The sequence below is a fragment of the Rhodnius prolixus genome, unplaced genomic scaffold (assembly GCF_049639745.1).
Source record: "Rhodnius prolixus isolate KJV_2025 unplaced genomic scaffold, Rpr scaffold_5, whole genome shotgun sequence".
In the NCBI taxonomy this organism is placed as follows: Eukaryota; Metazoa; Arthropoda; class Insecta; order Hemiptera; family Reduviidae; genus Rhodnius; species Rhodnius prolixus.
In genome coordinates this window covers 14256990-14279845 of record NW_027411624.1, presented here as the reverse complement: position 1 = coordinate 14279845, position 22856 = coordinate 14256990, and the positions used below count along the sequence as shown (strand labels likewise).

At 33.4% G+C, this 22856-nt stretch overlaps 1 protein-coding gene across 7 annotated transcripts in view; it reads left to right on the top strand.

Moving 5' to 3' along the window:
- The window catches only part of LOC141457874 (follistatin-related protein 5-like), a 532013-nt gene that overhangs the window by 490000 nt on the left and 19157 nt on the right, over positions 1 to 22856 (top strand). For 6 of the 7 annotated variants that reach the window (XM_074135205.1, XM_074135206.1, XM_074135199.1 and 3 more), the window contains 4 exons: positions 2159 to 2264; positions 12766 to 12981; positions 17960 to 18189; positions 21797 to 21931. In XM_074135205.1, the coding sequence (XP_073991306.1) occupies positions 2159 to 2264; positions 12766 to 12981; positions 17960 to 18189; positions 21797 to 21931 (687 nt within the window). The remainder of the gene's footprint in view (positions 1 to 2158; positions 2265 to 12765; positions 12982 to 17959; positions 18190 to 21796; positions 21932 to 22856) is intronic. The other variant, XM_074135204.1, reaches the window with a different exon arrangement.

The following is a 22856-nucleotide window of genomic DNA, read 5'->3' as shown; positions in this document are numbered from 1 at the left end:
CGGAGTATTAAATCATAAGCCGCTTTTAAAAGTTCAGGTGAAAACAAAAAATAAATATCTACCTTTACAGTAGTACTCTCCGTTCAGAAAGTTTAGTCAATTTCAACTGAAAAAATTTGTTCAAATATTGATTGGAGTGGCCCTTGTAGTATTTGGTCTTGAAGTAGTGCTTCTTTAAATATATCTCGATGATGCTACACAAAATTAGGTAAAAGTTTTCAACTAGCAATAATGGTAGACGGACAAAGGTCCATTGTCTAATAGTGTTTATAAATTTCTATTGTAAGTTTTGTAAATAAAAACAATGTCTATCTTATCTACTCAAAATCGGCCATCAATAATTTAAGATAAACTAGTCAGGAATATAACTAGAGCCAGGGCCGGATTTTCCTATAGGCTAACTAGGTTTCAGGGCCACAAGAACAAGAGGGGCCTACATTTAAATTGTTAGCAAAACTTAGGATTCAAGATTGGCGAGGAATCGGACAATCGGCAAGAAGACGAGTTTGTTTTTTATTTTGACCGATTCCTCGCCAATCTTCGATTCTAAGTTTAACAATTTACGGTCACGAAACCTATAAATTCATTGTTAGCAAAATTAAAATTACACTATTCTAAAAACAGTAAACACTGTTTTAGTGATGTACCACAGTAGTGTTGTATTTTATTATCTCTCATGTAATTTACAAACTTAAAAATGGGAGGTGAAAGGGTCTTATAAGTGGAATAGCCTAGGGCCTCTTTTCATCTAAATCCGGCCCTGACTAGAGCAAAATAATTCGTCTGTAATTTGAGGAGTTTAGTTAATTTACATTTTTCTCTTAAATTCTTTTGAGATCATACCATTAGAAGTACTCTTCCAACTCTTAAAGACTTCCAAACTCTAGTGATCGCTCCAATAAAGCAATAAGTCTTTATAGATACAAGCCCCTTAAGCATTCCATTTAAGAACGTTAGCGTTCTCTCAAAAAAAAAAAAGATTCTGAAACCTGTATTAGCAAAATGAGGATTACCTTGATAGTACAACACTCTCTTCTGCAAACTTCTCCATTCTCAAACAGACTGTCCTTACCTTCTTTCCCTAATTTCTTTTAATATCTCATCCCATACTACACGACATTCTTCTCCATTCAATGTACCGTACTGCTATATAATAAATTACGTTTTTTTATTCCTTTATCTTTCGTATGATGCGGATAGCCAATCATTTTAACTTACGATTACTTTGGCACTGATATACAGGGTGATTTATTTAAAACGCACCAATCGTTAATAACTTTTTAAGAAAGCGGAATTTTGAAAAAAAAAAACCCACGAAGTAAACAATATGTTTTTTGAGTCGTTTTCAAATTTTTCCCGATTATATCTTTATTTTTGGCGGAGTTACGGCTAAAAACCCGATTGGGATTTCATAAGGACCACTGATTTTGACAATGATTATGAAAACTACAAAAAAAAAACTGTGAAAAATGACGTTAATCCCGTTTCGATATCCCTAATATTTGTCGAGCTATTTAAGATCAAAGTTACAATTTTATCTATTCGTGAACGGTTTTCAATATTAATTTTCCACCAGAAATACACGTTTTGGGGAGGTCCTCTGGCTGCAAAAAAATGTTATCTGTGACACAAAAAACAAATAATGTATAAATCTTTATAATAACCTCTAAAACGTAAAATAAAATGCTAAAGCCTAATTATACCTAAACCTAAATTATAAATACCTAAATTTGTATTATTTATGTTATTAATATTGTGGTTTCTGTAAATTGGATATCCGCTTTTTATTTAAAAATAAAATAAAACACACAGGTTTACGATTATTATATCATTTACTGGAACAATTTTGATTACCAAATTGCTGGAAGCATTTTCTGCTTTTATCACTTTGCCATCATTAAACGGGATTCAAAAAAATAAAACAAAATAAATGAATTTCAATGTAATCTAAGTGCATTTCAAATGTTCAGAACCCAGCAAGAAGTTCATAAAAGCAACAGTTAAATTACAAGTAATTAGGTACATTTAATGACAATTTATAGCCATATAATACAGGAACCATCCTTCAAAATACACTGAAATATTGAACTTGTTACCAATCTGTAATTTTTTAATTCACAATAATGGTTACAATAATTTGACTATCTTTGCTTAACAGTGGCCCAGGCGTTACAGAGATGAAGATTATGTGGCCAGCAGTCAACAGACGCCTAGTCAAGTAATTGACTATGATGAATCAAATCCTGCCTCAATTACTGAACAAAGTAAGTTTTATAACTTTACTTAATTTTTTTTTAATTCTGTAATGTATTTACCTAAATTTTAAACATTTTACTTAGATTTGGAAGGGAAGTAATGCGAATTTTAGAGTATATACTTTAAAATTGTGTAACTGAACTAATACTCGGTTCAGTTTAATAGAAATAAGCACCACTTACATCACTAACCAGAAATAAGTCCATATATCTTGTCACTTTAAAAAGTTTGGTCCTAGGATATCAGGAAATTCGATTAATGTCCTTTTTTGTCTGGCCTTAAAGGTGATGGGTTCTACCAGTAAGAAAGTTATCCATTTGCTTGATATACCATTTTGTAGAAGGCCTGGGGATTTATGATGGATAAGGTTGAAAACACCGATCTTCAAACTCTTCAATTTCTAGATTTGTGACATGTGAAAAGAATGGGGCGAGAGTTACTATATCATCTTGTCATTTCAGTTGACCAATACCAAGTTGTTGTTGGCTTAATTTCCGGTTTGTTTCGTGAATTTTTTTTTTTGTCCCCATCTTCCACCATTTTTTGGTTTTACTTGTTTTCAAAAAAAAAAAAAATATAACTGTGTTTTCCTTTCGTAGGTTTAGCCCTTTGGGAAATGTTTGAGAATTGAGCCTTTCTGATCACTGTCCACCAGTTCTCTATTGTGTTACAGATTTAACTTTTTCATCGCAAGTCACGATTCGATCCAAAAATGGATGGATACAAATACAATAAAAAGCTTGGCAAAAACTAAATAAAAAATTAAGTTTAAGGGTTTCTTAACCCTTCAATTTAGGCAATACAGTACACCGATCCCGTGGTCTACCCACGTCAAGTACCTAGGCCTAACATTGGACAACAAACTGACTTTCACTACGCACGTTCAGGACAAAGTAAAGTCAGGCAAACTGGACTACAAGACTATTATTTCCTCTACTCTCACGTGACTCCAAAATGAACGTGACCAACAAACCTCCTCCTCTATAAAGTGGTAATTAGGCCAATGTTACTCTACGCCTGCTCCGCCTGGAGCATGGATTTGTAACAGTAACATCAAGAAACCCCAGGACAACACAGGACTAAGTTCGTAAGACTTGCGACAAACTCTCCACGACGCACTAATCATTGACTCACTCCAGGGGACTGGCATCCATTATCCCCCGGTACACTCCTATATCCAAAAATCGTCTGCTCAAACTCTTTTCCATCCTAGACTGTCATCCTAATCCATTCCGCCGTGACTTAGCCTCCTACAAATCCTTCTATACCCTACAGCAGCGTTTCCCAACCTGTGGTACGCGAGTTGCTAGTTGGTGGTACGCGAAAAATAATCAATAATGGCGGACATAAAAAATTAAATCATAAAAATATCATAGATACGTTTTTAACTATTTCATAAAAATTATTTTAATTAATAATATTATACAGTAAAGTTTTTAATATGTACAGGAATAAATCAAGATATACGAGAAAATTTAATAGCACGTTTAACAGGATTAAAATTGGATTTCAAACCCCTTCTATAAAGAAAATTTAGGAAAAGCAACATCATTATCGATAAAAGATAAAGAAAATTTAACAGAATTATCATGTGACAGAACTTAAATGATAACTACGTAAAGATCTGCTTAAAGAGACTGATTGTAATGGAGTAAGCTCTATCCAAGCAACATTAAATTTAATTTAAAAAAAGTTTTAAAACTAAGATCTTACACTTTACGAAGTTTATAAAGTGAATATGAACTTGAACTCCTTCGTGACAGATACACTGTATCTCTATACAAATTACGATAATAATAATAAAATAACAGACTCGGAAAAACAAATTTCACGAAATACAATCATTTTTACGAAGTGGTACAATTTAGTATGATGTACTACCAAGTGATACGCAAACCGAAAAAGGTTGGGAAACGCTGCCCTACAGGCACAAAAGAATTAAAACACATCCTTCTCTAACTTTCTACACTAGCTGAGGGAGCTAGACTGTGTAAAACGCGTTAATTGAAAGCTATTAATAGAATTTTGAGAATCTTGTTTTGATAAAGATGGAAGAGCTAATTATGAATTGAGTGTTTCAGTTCACCAAGTTGACATCACATAGTTACTGTGTCTTAGAACCGTATTCTAATTAATTTTCACAAAAACGACTATTACTTTTCAAATTTTTGATTATTAGAGAAAGGAGGTGTAGTTTTTCTTAATTGCTACTAGCGGAGATATACCTGAAAGGAAAACAGATCTAATACAGGATCTTAACTCCGCTCATTTCTAACAGAAGGAAGACTATCTCGTCTTTTTCTGCCTTCCTTTTCGTTCTACTACCTACGCCTTTTACGCTCTTTTCCCTTCAGCATGAGCTGCTTCTGTCTTTTCTTTCTTAGCCACAACTTATACAATACATCAACCTGTCGGTTTCTGTTTATTTATGGAGGTTTTTCTCTTTCCAATGTGTGTGCTAGCTCACTGAACTTCTTTCAAAAAAGAGCAAGGTTTGGTTGGTTTACCTTCTTTATACGTTACGCGTATCTCACCCGGAGTGAACTCACATTCGGTAATATAACGTATCTACTTGTTACTACATACTTTTCTCTTTCCTGTTTCCTCTTCCTCACGTTTCCCTCATTCTTTCTCTTCCAATTTCCACATATAACATTCTAGTTTTCTTTTTAAAACATTATTTCCTGTAATAAATACACACCTACTTGTGGTTGTCTATTTCTCATCCAATAGAAAGGTAGTTGGCACGAATACAGGTGCTTGTCATTTAGTAGAACAGAAAACTTAGTACGCTAAATAATAATAATAAAAAAAAGATAATGTACAAAGCGTGAGGTGATTAAGTAGGTTGGTAGCGTTGTAACAAAGCTGCGCCATTCAACTTTACTCGATTCATTCGTCTCTCTATAACCTTAACAAAAACTTACAGTTTAAAATGTTAAGTATAAGGGTTGATTAAACGCCAAAAGGTACACAAATCAGCAAGTACCCAACATTTCATTCAAGCTTAGTTGATATAATTTAAGTAATTTTGCTGCATTAACTTTTCCTTCACATTTTTTAGAATTTATTAGATGTCACAGACCCTTATGCTGGCCAGTTCGTTCATAATATTATTTGGTTATAATTATGATAAAATGTATATTATATCTTCGTTTTTAAATAGGTACTTTATTTTAACTCTATTCCAAATTATTCTTCTGATTTATCTTTAATATGCCCTTTATTCTGAAGTTGTCACATCTTATACATGCATGTTAAAGTAGAAAAAGACAAAGTTAGAGTCGGCTACTGTTTAAATTTGAATCACGGAGGATTTAAAACAATATTTCAGACTTGAATTCGTCTTACCGAAATATTCGTGAGCACAAATAACACACAGTTAATAACAAGTAGATTATTCAACAACAATTATTCATTTCTCAATTGTAATTTAATTTTACTTACAGTAAAATACTGGAATAATTAGCTGTCCTAAAAGTATGCAATACTTATTTATTTTGTATTACATAACATATATATAACATTGTGAGAAGAACAGCTACATTGAGAGTGTGATTGAAGAAAACTATATTATTTGCGATAAAGCCAGATAATTATTACCTATTATTATAAACGTTTGACTACTACATAAAATAACAATTACTTTAATCGAAGAATAAACTTAAACAGACGATTTTTATTAAAAATAAAATAATCGAAATCATTGATGTATGTTGGTGTAAGCATTTTTTTAAAAAAGTTTTTAAATTTTGTAGCCTCGTATTTTTTTTTATTTTTTATAACGTTTTCTTTTTAACCTGTAATTAATAGTTTGATTATTATAGATTAATAGATATTACAGTCAATCTACAGTGCTACTTGAACAAATTTTTTGTAGATGAAAATGGCCAGCATAAGGGTCTGTGACATCTAATAAATTCTAAAAAATGTGAAGGAAAAGTTAATGCAGCAAAATTACTTAAATTATATCAACTAAGCTTGAATGAAATGTTGGGTACTTGCTGATTTGTGTACCTTTTGGCGTTTAATCAACCCTTATACTTAACATTTTAAACTGTAAGTTTTTGTTAAGGAGATTTTTGTACCTTTTGGAAAGATTTTCATTTTTGTCTTTTTTGCTAAGTTACATATCTGCTTTACTGTTTTTTTTAAATTTGGAATAAGCAATTCTATCATTATAACCTGATAAGGTGTTAAGTAGGAACCGTAACTACCACTGGAGAGATCTTTTTAAAGAATGATTATAGTTGCGGTCCCCAAACCATCCTCAATAACAAAGAGAAAGCCTTTTTGAGAAAGCCTTTTTATATAAAATAGGAAGGTATTTGTACGTAAAAAGCAAATTTAAACTGCGATTTCAGACCTTCCTTTTAAGAGGAGTAAGAAAAATAAACGGGCGATTACAGTACTTCTCCCTAAAAGGCAAAGAGGCAAAGATTTTGAATCGAACGACAATTCATTAATGTAAATAGTTTCACCCATTGATAATTTTAACGATTTCAGTACTTCCTCTTAGTAGGTGTAAGAGCATGATGGCACTTCACAGCCATGTAGAGGAGCTTTAATCACTTCTTCGTGCTAAATTTTATCAAAATCGGACAAAGCGTTATAGAAATATTGGTAATAATAGTTTTAGAAACGGCCTTACTTGGGTGGGGCAAACTCCCCTCCATATAAGGCGTAGCGACGAGACTTTTAAAGTGCAAATCTGTACAAAATTTCGATTCGAATGACACTTCATTCATGAAAATCAGTTCACTTGTCGATAATTTGAAACGATTGCTATACTTCCCCTTAACTAGTGTAAGAGCAGATCGCCGCTTTAATGTTACGTAGGGGAGCCCTAACTCTATCATCCTACCAAATTTTATCAAAATCGGGCTAAGATTTACAGAGTAATTAGTAATAATAATTTTGAAGGGGGCCTTACATACAGGGGGCTAACTCCTCTCTAATTCGGTGTACAGCGTCGAGACCCCCAAAAGGCACATCTACATAAAATTCCGAATCGAATGACACCTCATTCATGAAAATCGGTTCTTGCGTTTAGGCGCTACGTAGTTTACAAAAAAGGTAACAACAACAACAACAACAACAAGAAGAAGAACAAGAACAACAACAATTTCTGAAAATGCCGTTTTTGCTCATTTTCGGCGACTTTTTTCTCGAAATCTATTAGGTCTGGGGGGTTGCAAAAAAATTACAGTTATAAAGGAGGGTTTGCCCTATATTTTAAAGAAAATTTGGGAATTTTATCTTTTATAGAAAAAGAGAAAAAAATTGTCAAAGTTGGCTGTTTTTTAACGTTACGCTTTTTCGTGCACTTTTTGACGATCAATCCTTATACAACTGTCCTACCGGACAGTTTTAATATGTCTTTTTTTAAAAAAACTAACACCTCCGACAGACATTTGTATTCTGCATTGTTAATGCAGCAATCTTTCACTCCCAAATTGTTTAAAAACAATGTCTACATGCTCCTTCTTTCTGGTCATGTCCTTCTTACATGCGTTCCTGGTCAATGTGCCTGCATCAGAACTACATTCCTCAACTTTTTCCTTGTAATTATAATGGCTCTTTCTTTACTATATGCTTCCGTCTCTACACTTTGCTTGATCAACGTAGTTCCCTACAAATTTGAGTTTATCGTTAATTGTGCTTCCTACTTTAGCGTCCAAACTCATCTGGCTTTAGGATCCAACTATTGTTTGTGATAGCATCCACCGCAGAGCACAATAGATCTAATTAAAGGACGCAGTGTACAAGATGATGGAAAAAACTCGCATCCTTTTTTTTTTTGGATAAGGACGTAGGCTAAGGGCAGTAATTCATGCACTGCATCCTGTTTAGTCTTTTATTATTTGACAAATGCTGTCTATTGAAGGACCATACCCGGAGTATCGTTGCGTGTAATCCATTGAAATTATAGATGTCTTTAATCGCGACAAATCTACCACCTACAGTCTTTTTTTCTTAGTCATGCAGCTGGTCTTGGCCCATTCATCGCATCTGGGTTCCATTTCCGCTGAGAAATGTAAGAACCACTTTCGCATGACCACTCGTCCGATTTCCTACTTTATCAAAGTTAGTAACCCTGTAGTATTACTTCCATTTCCTTTTTGGTAAGATAAAACTGCTTTGCAATTTCCTCTGTGTAGATCTTTGTTTCCCTGGCTCCATCAGTCTTGGCATTTCCATCATTTAGTAAAAGTAAAGCATTGCCAATTTTTACAGGCGGGCTTTACGACCAACTATCAAATTAGGTGTCGCGGACGGAGGCGACTAGCAAACATACTTTACTGTAAATTAATTTTATTAACCATTAAATAAAATCCAGGGCCTTTAGATTGGCAATCAAACCCAGTACAACAATACATATTAGCTGTACAGTTCTCGCGTCTAACCGCTCGGCTACCATGGCGCCTTCATCATTTAGTCTAAGCGACGTCTAAGATTTCTGCATTATGTTCCAAATGATTTCTAACGTTTGGCAACTTGGAGATGAACAGTGGCTCGCGGAGTCTTTACTCATCACTGCCCTGATACCCTTAAATGGTACAGAGCTGTCCGTAAACTATTTTCTAAGGAGGCACCATGCACCCGCTTGTGGTCTTCTTTAAGTGCATGTAAAGTAAAGTAATCGCCTATTTTTCCAGACGGGGCTTAACGTCCAACTACTATTTACTAGGTGTCGTGGACGGAGGCAACTAGCAAACGTACTTTACTGTAAATTTCTTTTATTATCCATTAAATAAAATCCAAGGCCTAAGACAGGAAATCGAACCCAGTACCACAATGCAAATCAGCTTTGCAGGTCTCGCCTCTTAACCCGCTTAGGCTGGAAACATAGTGGAGCGGCGGGCAAAGCGGCGATGATAGCGAAGAGCAAAGCGGCAAAAACAAAAACTAGAAGTAGATAGAGTTGCTCTATCTTCGCTTTGCTCGCCACTATGCGCGGTCCCATATGTTTACTTGTGTTTGATTTCGCCGCTTTGCTCTTCGCTATCATCGCCGCTTTGCTCGCCGCTCCACTATGTTTCCAGCCTTAGCTAGCGTGGCGCCAAGTGCATGTATTACTTGGCTATGGAGACTCTGATTCTAGATTAGGTGCTGCTATATTTTCTACAGAATCGGTACTAATTTATACACCAATTTTCATTGCCTAAGTAGAGGCGAACTATACGTGCTTTGGCCAACTTTAAATCATACTGTTATCTTGTAGCTTCATACAATCCATAACTAGGAATATTAGATAGAAAAATGCAGTAGAAAATATCTCTGATCATTTGTGATTGAGTTGATTGCGCTACAAATGTTTAACATTGATTCGTTGGTGAAATATGATGTAATTATTATATCTAAAATATTGTACTCGGGTTGTGCACAGTTCAGTGAATCAAATTGTAACGCGAACTAACAATTATTGAACTGTTATCTCTTTGTTCAATTAAATTAGGTACCTCTTTTCTCTCCTCCAAAGATAAATTGTATTCAAGAAAAGTTTTTTATTTTGTCTGATTTATTCTAGATTTTGCTTTCTATGTCAATGGAACCATTAATAATAGACTAAAAAGACCAAATCAAACTGTTTCCAGATTCAACTTTGAAACAAGCATGGCAATTATTTTCGTCTTAGCATATTTTAGCCGAAAGAAAGGTGCCCTGAGGGACATTGCTTACAAAATTGCTTCCCATATCCACATTGTTATACATCAGGTGTTCTTAAAAAGAAAAGAAACATATCTAAAGATTGTAGTGGATCAGTTGGAAAAACGAGAAAAATTCATTCATATAATTCCTTAAAGTATTCTTCGTAATGAGGGAATTTTATCTTAACAATGGTAAAAAAAGAAATCTGCACGATTCGTCCGCACAAATCAGACCCTGAAGGCTTACTATCTATCCCAAGGTCTGTTCCTAATAAATATACTCCTGACTTATTTATTTTCTAAAAATAAATCATTTCTCTTAGTGCAGAAAAGTGAAATGAAATTTTTACTTTACTCAGTCAATTTAATTTATATACAGGGTGTTCATTTTAAGACGGCTCAAATGCATTTCATGCTTAAACTGTTGATCTGAGCAAAATATGGTAGAGGAAAAATTTGTTGCCCATGGTCATTTTTAAGGTATTTTTTCATCCCCTTTCTATTAAAAATATTGCCAAGGCAGTAAAGCTAGTATTTTTCTTAATATCGGGAAATAAGTAGTTTTCCGAGAGATTTTTCCAAGAAAAACCAAATGTTAAGAGCTTTAGATGTTCTCAAGCATACACAAAATGGCTAAAAATTAATTTTACATCTGTTACAAACAAGAAGGTTTAATAATTATTTAGTAATTTTGGGAGAGTTGCGTTTAATTACCAAAAAAATTGGAAACCTCCTGCCACCATATTTAAGTGATCAATATCTTTCATGTAAAGGATCAAACTTATTCCTTAATTTATCAAATAATGCACTTTACTCAACTTGTGAAGCATGTACTGGTGCCTTCAAAGGTGCCTCCTCAGATACAGAGAGCAGTTGATAACCTCCAGGCTAACCTGGCTTGCGAGCCAGTTCTTTCATAACTTGTTATAATCTTTAAAACTGTGTACTTAAAAATGAGGGTCAACTGCGAACCCTCACTTTAGGTCGCGCGTCAGCGGGCAGGAATCTAAAATCAAGTCCCATTATCTGAAACTAGATGTGACGGGTAACAAATTTTTCCTCTACCATTTTTTGCTCAGAACAACCGTTTAAGCATGAAATGCATTTGAGCCGTCTTAAAATGAACACCCTTTATTAAAACTGTCCGGTAGGACAGTTGTATAAGGGTTGACCATCAAAAACTGCACGAAAAAGCGTAACGTTGAAAAACACCCAACTTTGACAATTTTTTTCTCTTTTTCTATATAAGATAAAATTCCCAAATTTTCTTTAAATCTTACTCCAAACCCTCCTTTATAACTGTAATTTTTTTGCAACCACCCAGATCTAATAGGTTTCGAGAAAAAAGTTGCCGAAAATGAGCAAAAACGGCTTTTTCAAAAAATGTTCTTGTTCTTGTTCTTCTTGTTGTTGTTGTTGTTGTTCTTGTTGTTACCTTTTTTGTAAACAACGTAGCGCCTAAACGCGTGAACCGATTTTCATGAATGAGGTGTCATTCGATTCAATATTTTATGTAGATGTGCCTTTTGGGGGTCCCGACGCTGTACATAGAATGGGAGAGGAGTTAGCCCCCTTTATGTAAGGCCCCCTCCAAAATTATTATTACTAATTACTCTGTAAATCTTGGCCCGATTTTGATAAAATTTGGTAGGATGATAGGGTTAGGGCTCCCCTACGTAACATTAAAGCGGCGATCAGCTCTTACACTTGTTAAGGGGAAGTATAGCAATCGTTTCAAATTATCGACAAGTGAACTGATTTTCATGAATGAAGTGTCATTCGAATCGAAATTTTATACAGATTTGCACTTTAAAAGTCTCGGCACCGTGCCTCATAAGGAGGGGAGTTTGCCCCACCCAAATAAGGCCCTTTCTAAAACTATTATTACCAATATTTCTAAAACGCTTAGTCCGATTTTGATAAAATTCAGCTCGAAGAAGTGATTAAAGCTCCTCTACGTGGCTGTGAAGTGCCATCATGCTCGTACACCTACTAAGAGGAAGTACTGCAATCGTTAAAATTATCAATGAGTGAACCGATTTACATCAATGAATTGTCGTTCGATTCAAAATCTTTGCCTCTTTGCCTTTTAGGGAGAATTACTGTAATCGCAGTTTATTTTTCTTGCTCCTCTTAAAAGGAAGTACTGAAATCGCAGTTTAATTTTGCTATTTACATACAAATACCTTCCTATTTTATTCAAAACGCTTTCTAAAAAAAATTTGTTATTGAGGATGGTTTGGGGACCGCAACTATAATCATTCTTTAAAAAGATCTCTCCAGTGGTAGTTACGGTTCCGACTTAACACCTTATCAGGTTATAATAATAGAATTTCTTATTCTAAATTTTAAAAAAATCTGTAAAGCAGATATGTAACTTTGCAAAATAGACAAAAATGAAAATCTATCCAAAAGGTACAAAAATCTCCTTAACAAAAACTTACAGTTTAAAATGTTAAGTATAAGGGTTGATTAAACGCCAAAAGGTACACTGATTTGTGTATACTTAACATTTTAAACTGTAAGTTTTTGTTAAGGAGATATAAAATGCAACGACACATATATTTATTGAAATATCAAAACATGTAATTGTCACCAAAATGAAATCTCGACTACCGTCTAAGCAGTGTGAGGAGGTTGTTTTTAAAGTCAAGGAAAAACTTCTTTATTGTTACTTAATGTCTACTTTAAAAAAATAAAACATATGTTAACTGGTTAAAAATATACAAAATATTATATAGATTCTGTTTAAATGAATGCAGATCCTTATTTTTTACAACCTTTTTTTGTAGGATGAGCACAAGGAGGATTCCCTTTTAATGATCATAATTTTTATATTTTCTAATTACTGATACAGATCCATGCCTGGTGAAATATTGTGCTAAAGGACAAGAATGCCGGGTCAGGTCGGGCATTGCTCGATGTGTCTGCGTAGAAGATTGCCCAAAACACAGAAGTCCAGTTTGCGGCTCTGATGGTAAATTATACCATAATCATTGTGCCCTTCATAGGGCATCTTGTCTTCAAGGAGAACGTATTATTGTGGATCATTCATTCTCTTGTCTACAAAAAGGTAAAAAAAATTTATAGTAATTTCTATGATCTATTTGTAAATTAATATAAGTAATGTTATTCATTTTGGCCTTACACCTTGCACTCACTTGATGTTACAACCACTTATCCTTAAAGGTTAATTTTTCCTTAACTACTGCCTTGATTGATCCTGCATTTATCAAGGTATATGAGTCATTAGAATACTTGTCTATGGTGGCTCTAATTCTAGCTTAGTCAATGCGATAAGGTGCTGCTACATTAATAAAGAGAAATATAGGTTACAAACACTAGATGTAGTTTTTGCTTCTTACGGAGTGCAAATGAATACCAGAGTTTCAAAGTATCCGTCCATTTAGGACATCAATATAAAGGTGTACGTGAACATATCGGACCCACTCACTAGATGTAGGAGGAGAAATGTAGATTTCTTCTTCAGTTAGGTTTGAGATTGGTTTTAGGTTTTTAGATTGTTTGGCTGATAAAAGTCAAAGATTGTTACCGCTTCTGGCTGGCTTCTGTTCATGGTCACCATTGAAAACACAGATTTGCATCGAGCGCAAGCGAATGTGTTCTCTTTTTTAGCCTTGTTAAAATTTGTGACATTTATTTCCACCTACTGAAGATTGAAAAATCTATAAAACAGACAATGAACTACCAAACGAAGACGTTCTGTTCACAAAAATGATCACAACTATAGCTTACCAGCTTACTTACCCGAAAAATACTTGCATATAAAGAGTCTAAATCTGAACACTTCATTTTTTTATGTCGTTGAAGCTGCCAAACTCTACTTTGATTACCCAGCTGAGGAGAATCTGAAGACATTAATGTCCTGATTCTCTGTGCGCATATCCTTAATAAAAACATCCTTAATAGAAGGATAGAAATAAATAAATAGCAATCGTAAAACCATTATGTTCATATATTTTATATATTTTTGGAGACCTGCAAAGCTAATATGCTTTGTGGTACTAGGTTCGATTCCCGGTCTTAGGCCTTGGATTTTATTTAATGGTTAATAAAAGAAATTTATAGTGAAGTATGTTTGCTAGTCGCCTCCGTCCATGACTCCTAGTTTGGTAGATGGACGTTAAGCCCTGCCTGAAAAAATAGGGATTACTTTACTTCTTACTACTACTTTATTTTTGCTTAGAACACAAAATACAACTTTGTATTTGTTTTTAGATCAGAAAGTGAAAATAAAAATGTAGAATATTATTAGTTTATTGTAACAAATTACTAGGTGAGTAAAGTATAGAAAATAGTGCTTTATAAGTGGTCTACCAGACTAGTTTAACATTCTCCTCACTTTATCAAAGTTTAACCGCAATTTATCATATAAAGTACATTTCTGTTAAATTGGAAAATAGCAAATACAAGAAGATCTCAAAGTAAATACAATAATTTAGGCGAAAACATGTCACGAGTTGCTGATAAGTATATATAGTGAAGGATTTCAAGTCTTAAGAGGAAGAGAGATAGATAGAGGAACTGGAATAAATTAAGATTGAGGAAATAAATCCTTTAGCGCAGCCCTAAATCTTCTACACCCTTTTACCAATCGGGCAAGAAGCATCCTCTACAAGTCTGTGTCAAGACAATAACATGGAGCACAGTTCGCAAGATTTATATCTTCTGAAATAGAGAAAGAAAATTTACAAATATCTTACCAACAGGAAAACATATTCACATCATTAATGGAAAGATGAAAAGCCGAATATCTTTTTATTTTGTTTATTTATGTTTTGCTTTGTAAAATTCTGTTCGATGAATTTTTGAATAACATATTTGTTTCCATCAAAATGTTTTGCTGCATCACAGCACGGAGATTCGTAATAATTTAACTTAAATATTACGACATGTTTTGAATCTCTTCTCTATGAATACGTATGGTTTTACAAATCAATTACTTGCGCCTTAAATATTTGCCTGCGCTCTAATAAAACTGCCCAACTCTGAACTTAATTATTGTAAAATCAACTTTCTGTAATTAAAATGTCATTATCACATCTGATTGATTTCAAAGTTTCAATATTCTTTGTCTTGGTTGGATGAGATTGAATCACTTAAACGGTCTCAACTCAATTCTTTAAGATGTTTCAGTAGTTTTTTTACAAGCTATTAAATTAATATCTGATATTAAAGTTTCAGAAAGCTCCACTTATGTTATTTAGGAAGATATTTTCATACGAGCTAGATACTTCGTGATTACTTTTTGATTGTTTATGTTATACATTCACTGAGGGCAGTGGAAGTATTTAAAAGGAAAGTATAAAAGTAGCTAGAAACTACAGTCGAAAAACATTCAAACGGCTGTAACCGACCAGCTGAAGGCTTTATCCACTATCGGAGTTCGAGCACTGCTATGAAGAGTGGAAGCGCTGTGTGTGGCTTCAGAAGGAAGTTATTTTGAAGGTGACAATATAGAATTGTAATTCTTTTTGAATAAAAAAATTCAGTCTCATTACTTAATTTACAGACCTCGTATTTACAATCAGGTAAAATTTGTGAAAAAGAGATTTGATGGAAATAAATCAATCTGACCTTCGTATCCAAAGTTCGTCATTGCACTGCCGGCTTTTGGACAATAAGCTGCAGAAATTCTTTGGTAAGACAGAATCAAGGAACACACATCTAGCTGGTCCACTAGAATTTGGTTGACTTACACGTTCTGAATCCAGAACATTACTGCAGAACTGATCCCTGCTTATTTAATGGGTTATTAGAAGTATAGTATGGCTGAAAACAGAATGCCTCGCAGATTACTGTTTGGCAAAAAAAGAAAGAGTTGAAAGACCACGAAGACATTGGCTCCAGAAGGTTGAGGAAGACCTAAAGACCGTTGGAGTGGATGACTGGACCTCTCCAGCAAGAGATAGTTATAGCTGTGGTGACAAGGCCCTCATTAAGCTGTAGAACTACAAGAAGAAGACGAAGATTAGAAGTGTAGGTTGAATTAAAATGATGAGACTCCCTTCAATATTTTGTGCGTGTGAATTAATGAAAGTTCTATCAGAAATGACTGTGAAAGGTTCTGATCTTCCAGGTTCTGTTCTTTTAACTTAATAATCGATTGGAAATATATTTATACAGTAACAGCTGTTATTTTCATTTAAGATCTAGATTCTAGAGTGCATAAATGTATTTGAAATAATAAATAAATAACTCAGCTGACGTTTCTTTCGCTTTTATTTAACTTACATCTTGATCTCCGTATAACTTGAACTTAACAGTTGTGTAACCTCGCCTCTACTTTGTTATTGTTTGTGTTCAACAAATTGTTTAACTTGGCCTTCTGTAAAGAAAACTTATGCCAAAGTTAAATAATTGAATTTCCTAATGTGCGCCGACTTACTCCTACATATATACGTGCCTCCGTGTACCTATCGCAGTTGTTACTTCATCAGTATTTCTTCTCTCCTCCTCTTATATCTTAGTTTATTTCTTCTTGCTTTTTTTTTTAAACTTCTTCTTATTTTGTTTATATTCAGATGGCTGTGATTTATGATTTTCATATTTGTCAACAGCTGGCATTTTTAGGTGTACTACATGAAGAAATTATTTTAATTTTCCTGAAACTTCGAAATGTTTCCTTTTTCTACGTTTCTTTTACACGGAGGTTATGGATTGATTACTCCATTTTGTGTTTCCCAGAAATTACTGTACCCTGGCAGGAGACCAGTCATCAGAGTAATCTAGTTTTTCCTCCCTTTCCTCTGAGTTTTCTCAGTTCTGATTTCACATAGATCTTATGCCTTTATAATAAGTTTGACACCTGGAACATCCTTCAAGAATTTATCATTCCCTCTCTAAATTCATTCCTTAAGTGCAAAGTTTACACAGTGAAATTAGAATACTCCATTCCTGGCCAAATGATCAACGGTTTTGTTTACCCTATTATACCATCGTGACCTTGCACTCATCATCTTATTCAAGGATACATTCCGGGGAAAAAGATACTTCAGAGATTCCTGGAATATGAGATGAGAATGTTTTACAAGTTGTTGGCCGATATTAACACAGTGTGGCAGTCAGAAAAAATGAAAATCTTCTTATATTTAAGTCCATCCAAGTATTGGACTAACTTGATGAAAGACGAACTTGACTTTTGCCCTAAGTACATGCTGTTTTAGCCTAAATTTCAGCCTAAAAGACAGCGGTATTATTCTGTCGAGAGAATTTTCTTTGAAAATTACTGACTTCATCTTTAGGGTTCCCGGAACCAGAGATTTATCTTTAAATGTTGAAGTACTGGTTAAATTTTCATGTTTCTAAATTAATTCCTTCCTGTAAATATTATATATAAATATAAAACGGTCCCCTCTGATGGTGTTCTGTTTTGTTTTGTTTATTTTCCCTTAAAATTTGGCCTAATAAAGATTATTATTATTATAATTATGCACAAAACTTGGAATACAAAATGTCTCACTTTTTTTTTATTTATTCCATTTCAGAGACATGTATATTATCATCTGAATAGTAGCTTTAATTATATAAAAATAATAAAAGATATTAATTACACCTTTCTTAATTAAATCAAGAGCTGCACTTCGTTAATTAATTTTTTCAAAAAAAAAAATCATATTACACAGCTGTGTTAAATAAAATTAAACTCAAGAGTTTGTACTTCTTCTATATGGTTTTACTCTAACTAAATGGTTTAAATAATACCACTTTCTTTTCTAATTTGGAGCTTGCAGAGGAATGTTGCATTGTAGAAGCTAAAAGAGACGGAATTTCAACCATCGAGGCCAAAGAAAATTCCTTTTGTTATCTTTTGCAACCTGATTGGCTAGTAATCGAGTGTCCTGTAAAAGAACTCCAAACTCTGTTCGCTTTTCTATTTACAAAATCTTTCTCTTTTTATTTGATCTTACTCTGGAGAACTGGTTAATAAGTATTCCTGCCCGTTCTATTGAATTGAGTGTGTCCAAAAATACACTAACACCGCTTCATTTCTCTATCATAATTTCTTTTACATTTTTTTATTTTTACAGTAGAAAGCGGTAGTACAAAAGGTGAATCATCTACTGAAATTCCTCCAAGGATAAACATAACCACAAGAACAGATATTCCTAGACAAGTACCTAGAGAAGTACCTATAGAAGAACAGCCTCAGTCTGAGGAAATCGAGGAACAGACAGTTGAAGAACTACAAGATTACCACAAGGAGACTGTTACTGAAACCGTAACACTGTGTACGTTACAAAGATATGATATAATGAAGGTTAGTGGTCTTGTTTGTGTATTTAATTAAGGGAATAAATTAACAGGCATTTGATTTAAATTTTAAATTTATAACATTAGGTAACTTGAACTCATCATTCTATATTTGTATTTGCTGCAAATTAGACATGTGTTTTGTTTTGTTTTTATTTTAATTAATATTTTGTTTAAATTAGCTTTTTACGTTAACAAAGTATAAATTAATATAGATTTAATTTTTAGCTATCTTTCCAAAGTATTTTTACATAAATTGTAAGAAACAATTAATTATTCCTGTTTATTACAATCAAAATAATTATTCAATACTTCCATTTTCTTAGTAAAAATGATAAAAGTTCCATTATTATTTTTAAAGTATTCAAAATAAAAAAGTCACTAATGTTCGAGTATATTTTATTTTTATAACCTACCTGTAAATATTAATTGGAACTATGGAATTCATAAAAACACTCCAATCTTCAAAGACTATAATCCCTTCAATCCGAAATCCTTCATACAATCTGTATCCTTTTTTCTATCTTTCCAAATTAAACATTTCACTGAGATCTAGAACGTTTTTTGGTCAGTCTAGTCGCCGAACTAGCTAAAAACATTTCCACAAATATTTGTAAAGCCCACCATAACCTTTATATGTGCAACCTAACTTCCCTCGGCAGGTTATGAACCTCTCAGATGATTAAAATGTCAATGGCCTCAGGATTACTTCTTTTTTTTTCAAGTAATGAAAGTGTCTAAAGGAGGGCAGTTTTAGGAGTATTTGTTATTTATATATGAGTATTACCGGAGCGACAACGCAGGTAATAGGATTTCTTTTCCTTTTTCAACAAATTAGATTATAACTAAATGAAATTCGTCTCATGTTTCTTTTGTTCGATTCAGTAGAGTCTAAAACTAAACAGAAATATTGAAGTCAAACACTTTGATAGTCACTTTATATTTGGAAACGTTATTGTTCTTGCCCAAAAGCTTCTGCTGATGTACACACAAAAAGTGTTAACTCTCCCTGAACAATCCCTAACACTAAGACCACCTATCAACTTTACCACCATTTGCCACTAGTTTCCTCTTCTAACCATTATACTCGTCCCTCCATGACTTTGTTGAACGTGCGTTGAATTCAAAGTATGTTAGGGGTCAAAGCTGCAACATATCAAAGTTTGTAGATATTCGTGCTTAGAAGGAAACATTCACATTTGACAAATTATCTTCCAAACTTTATGGGCCAACTAAGACTTTTAGTTGGGGGGGGTGGATTCACGTACGTTAAGCCTAATATTGACCAACCTCTGCTTAGTTTCATTTCTAACCAAGAAGAAGAGATATCCTTAATAATATTAAACATCTAGTGTGTTCCCAGTTTTGACCAATAAACATTTTATTCATTGTGTGATGCTCAAGAGGAGAAGTTGTTTGTAGTAGTGCAGTTTATGATCACAGTGTATTTTGGGAACAGACTAACTTGATATTCTTGTTCTGAAACAGAATGCTGAACTTAGTGGGGTCTATTTGCCAATGTTGAAGGGCACTTCTATCTTCTGGAGCTAGAAATATTCAATCATGATTTGTAGCCGTTGAAGGTGTCATCCAGTACCTATATCTTGCTGGTAATTTTTAGGACTGACGCAGAGTGAGATAAAAAAAATATATACTCTTCATAATTATGTTCAGAAATGTGTCCTCACAATCTGTACAGAATTGAGTCACAGATCAATCGCAAAGCATTTAGTTGACAGGATTTAAAACTGCAAATCAGTTGTGCTTACAGAGGTGTACTACTCGTATTTGCAAAGAGGTGCGTGCCAAGGTTGCGTGAGGAACGTTGCATGTGGGTCCACCTATCCTAATGTAAGAGAGGAAAAATACATGAAAGAAACAAAACTGCAAATGTTAACATTTGATAACAATTACTTTCAGAAGTTGAACAAAATAAAAAGATCTTCGTAAATAATTTATGAAAAAAAAATCCATGTTTTTTATGAGAAATAAAGTACTGGACCATGCTGCGTTCAGAAAAGAAATGTAACCAACTTTGTAAACCAATCAACCACCTTACATAACCTTTGCATAGAAGAAAACTATCGGTGTACTAGTAAATTGTGAAATACCTTCGCAGAACTAAATCAATTTAAAGTTCATAGCCACTATCAAATAAGTTTAATGGAGAGGTTTCGGTTTTCAGCTGTGATGGGAATTTAAGAAGATGAGTATAGTAATTTGCTGGGTTGAAGGAATCAGGATCCAGGAAGTGGATTCCATTAGATTGATGAATCTATTTTAATCAATGAAGTCAGAATAACAGGAGTAAATGCTGTATTAATCCAATTATTTAACCTTGCCTGAAGTAGAAAATCAAGGGTCGTGACAGTAACTTACTAAGCTGAGTATCCTGTCCAAAAGATGTTTTGGATGCAGGGGCAATTCGTAGAAGGGCTAAGATCTCTAATTAAGGATGATTAACTAAATTGAGGTGTAATTTAAACTTCATTGCTCTGTAAAACTTTCTAAGAAGCAGATTACTGGGCAAAGTGGTTTTTTGTTCAACCTAGTTTGAGCGAAGTCAAGATGTCTTTTGCAACTTGAAGAAGCTGAGACATGAAATGTGCCCTGAAATTCCGTGTGGAAATGAAAGGACTCCATAAAAATTTCTGGAATGATGAAATAAACTGATAGAATTGAAAAATTTTGCCATTGCTTCTTGGGCTACATGAAGCCGTATGCAAAATGATTGGTGACTTGAAAAAAATAAAAATAAATAGCAATAATATTCTCAATTTTGATTTTTTCTTGATTAGACTCATCTACGCGATCGACGGTTATAAGCAACGCTCAACTAATAAATAAGTAATTACAAGTTTTTACTTGTGTAATATAAAAATCATTCAAAACTTTTTTACTACGCATTGCATGAGTAAGACCCTTATTAAAAGTACAGGGCTAAAAAAATATATCCGTAAACTATATTGCTGCATTATTATTAAAATTAGGTTTCTGCTTAACTAAGTCCTTTTTTTCGATGGCGGTATAATATTACAGCCTCACCCTTGTTGAGGTCTGACAGCAACGGCTTCCCTAAGTTATATCATAAAAAAAAGGTTTTATAAATGACATAAGATGAAGGGGTATTTTACTATAAAGGGGATTTGCTTATTTTTTTGTAACCGATGGGACAATTAGGTCGGCACCTCGACTAATCCCTGCATAATACTCATATTCTTTTCTAGCAAGTTATGATCGTAAGTTGAATGAAAGCATGTACATCATATAATAATTATTATTATATGCTCATCTCTCTTTAAAATCTTCCCAAATGGCTAGAGAAAAAAACATTAATGACTTTACAAATATCTTATGCTTAGCCTAAACTAATCCATGATGATAAAATATCTCGTAAAAATTACCTTTACATTTATTCTTTCTTTGCATTATGGGTAATCCTTACTATATTCCAGCTATATATTTATTTAGGAAAATGAAACATTGTTCCAGAACTTTTTTTTTATTAACTTTGCAATGGATAATTTTCACGATAAAAATATTCAGCTAAAAATTTAAATACGAGATTTTTTTTTAATTAATTAATTTAAAATAAAGTTTATTCCTAATTTCAGGATAATTTATTGAAGCAATCGAAGAGCACAAGCGAAGAAAGAATACGCACTGGTAAGGAGTACATTGTCAGCACCATGTTCACTTATTACGATTTGAATGGAGATGATCACCTGGATAAAGCTGAACTTCAAAAGGTTTGTAATAAGAATTCTGTGAATTAAGATATTGTTTTTAATTAATGTCACTTCTGTAAATGCATAAAATGACAATTTCACTTCTCCCCTTAAAGTAAATGCCATAGATTAACTTGTCACCGCGTCTTGCACAATAGTGCCAGTAATACCCCTTGGAAGTTCCTTGGTATAGTATAGAAGATGCGGGGCTGACCATTTCGTCTAACCATAGTTCTGTAAGGAATTTTAATTGATAGCAATGGAAACCTCACTTAGGTTAACTGTTCATGTGGTTATTAAGGTTGTAGGTGATTGCTTGCTTTAATAAAGTACAAACTGAAATTATATGTATAACATTTAGCAATTTATCTTTTATTTTGATGTTATGAACTACAACTAAGAGCAAAGACGAAATATCAAGAGAACTTACACTTTTGGCGACTGTTTCATTAATTTAAAAGGAAGAAAGAATACTTTGTCGTTTGATGGTTTTAATCTTTTATTATTTGGGAAATTTATTACAAACATTGAAAGCAATGGACTGAACCAAGTGCTTTTTACGCTTAAATTTAAAATATTTCAAAAAAGTAGAGTTAATTGATTGGCGAGTGAACGGCTCATATATAAGGTTGATGTGTCTTCTGCCCTGTGCATTTATGTATTGAGTAAAAAAAATGAGTAGAGTATATAAAGTTTTACAGTGTAATGCTGAATTGAAATTGAAAAATAAAATAAAAACTATAAGTCAGGTGCACTTAGAAAACGATATTACCTGATATCAGTTTAGATACTTAACTAGCGAAAGTTAAATTATTCTTAGTTTTCTACTCTGTTTTTCTTGCTGAATATACAACAAATTTTTTATTCATTTTTTCAATTCAAAGCAATATTAAAGTGAAGTGCACCTAAATCAGTTATAATTTTCTAAAGAATATATTTAGTCCAA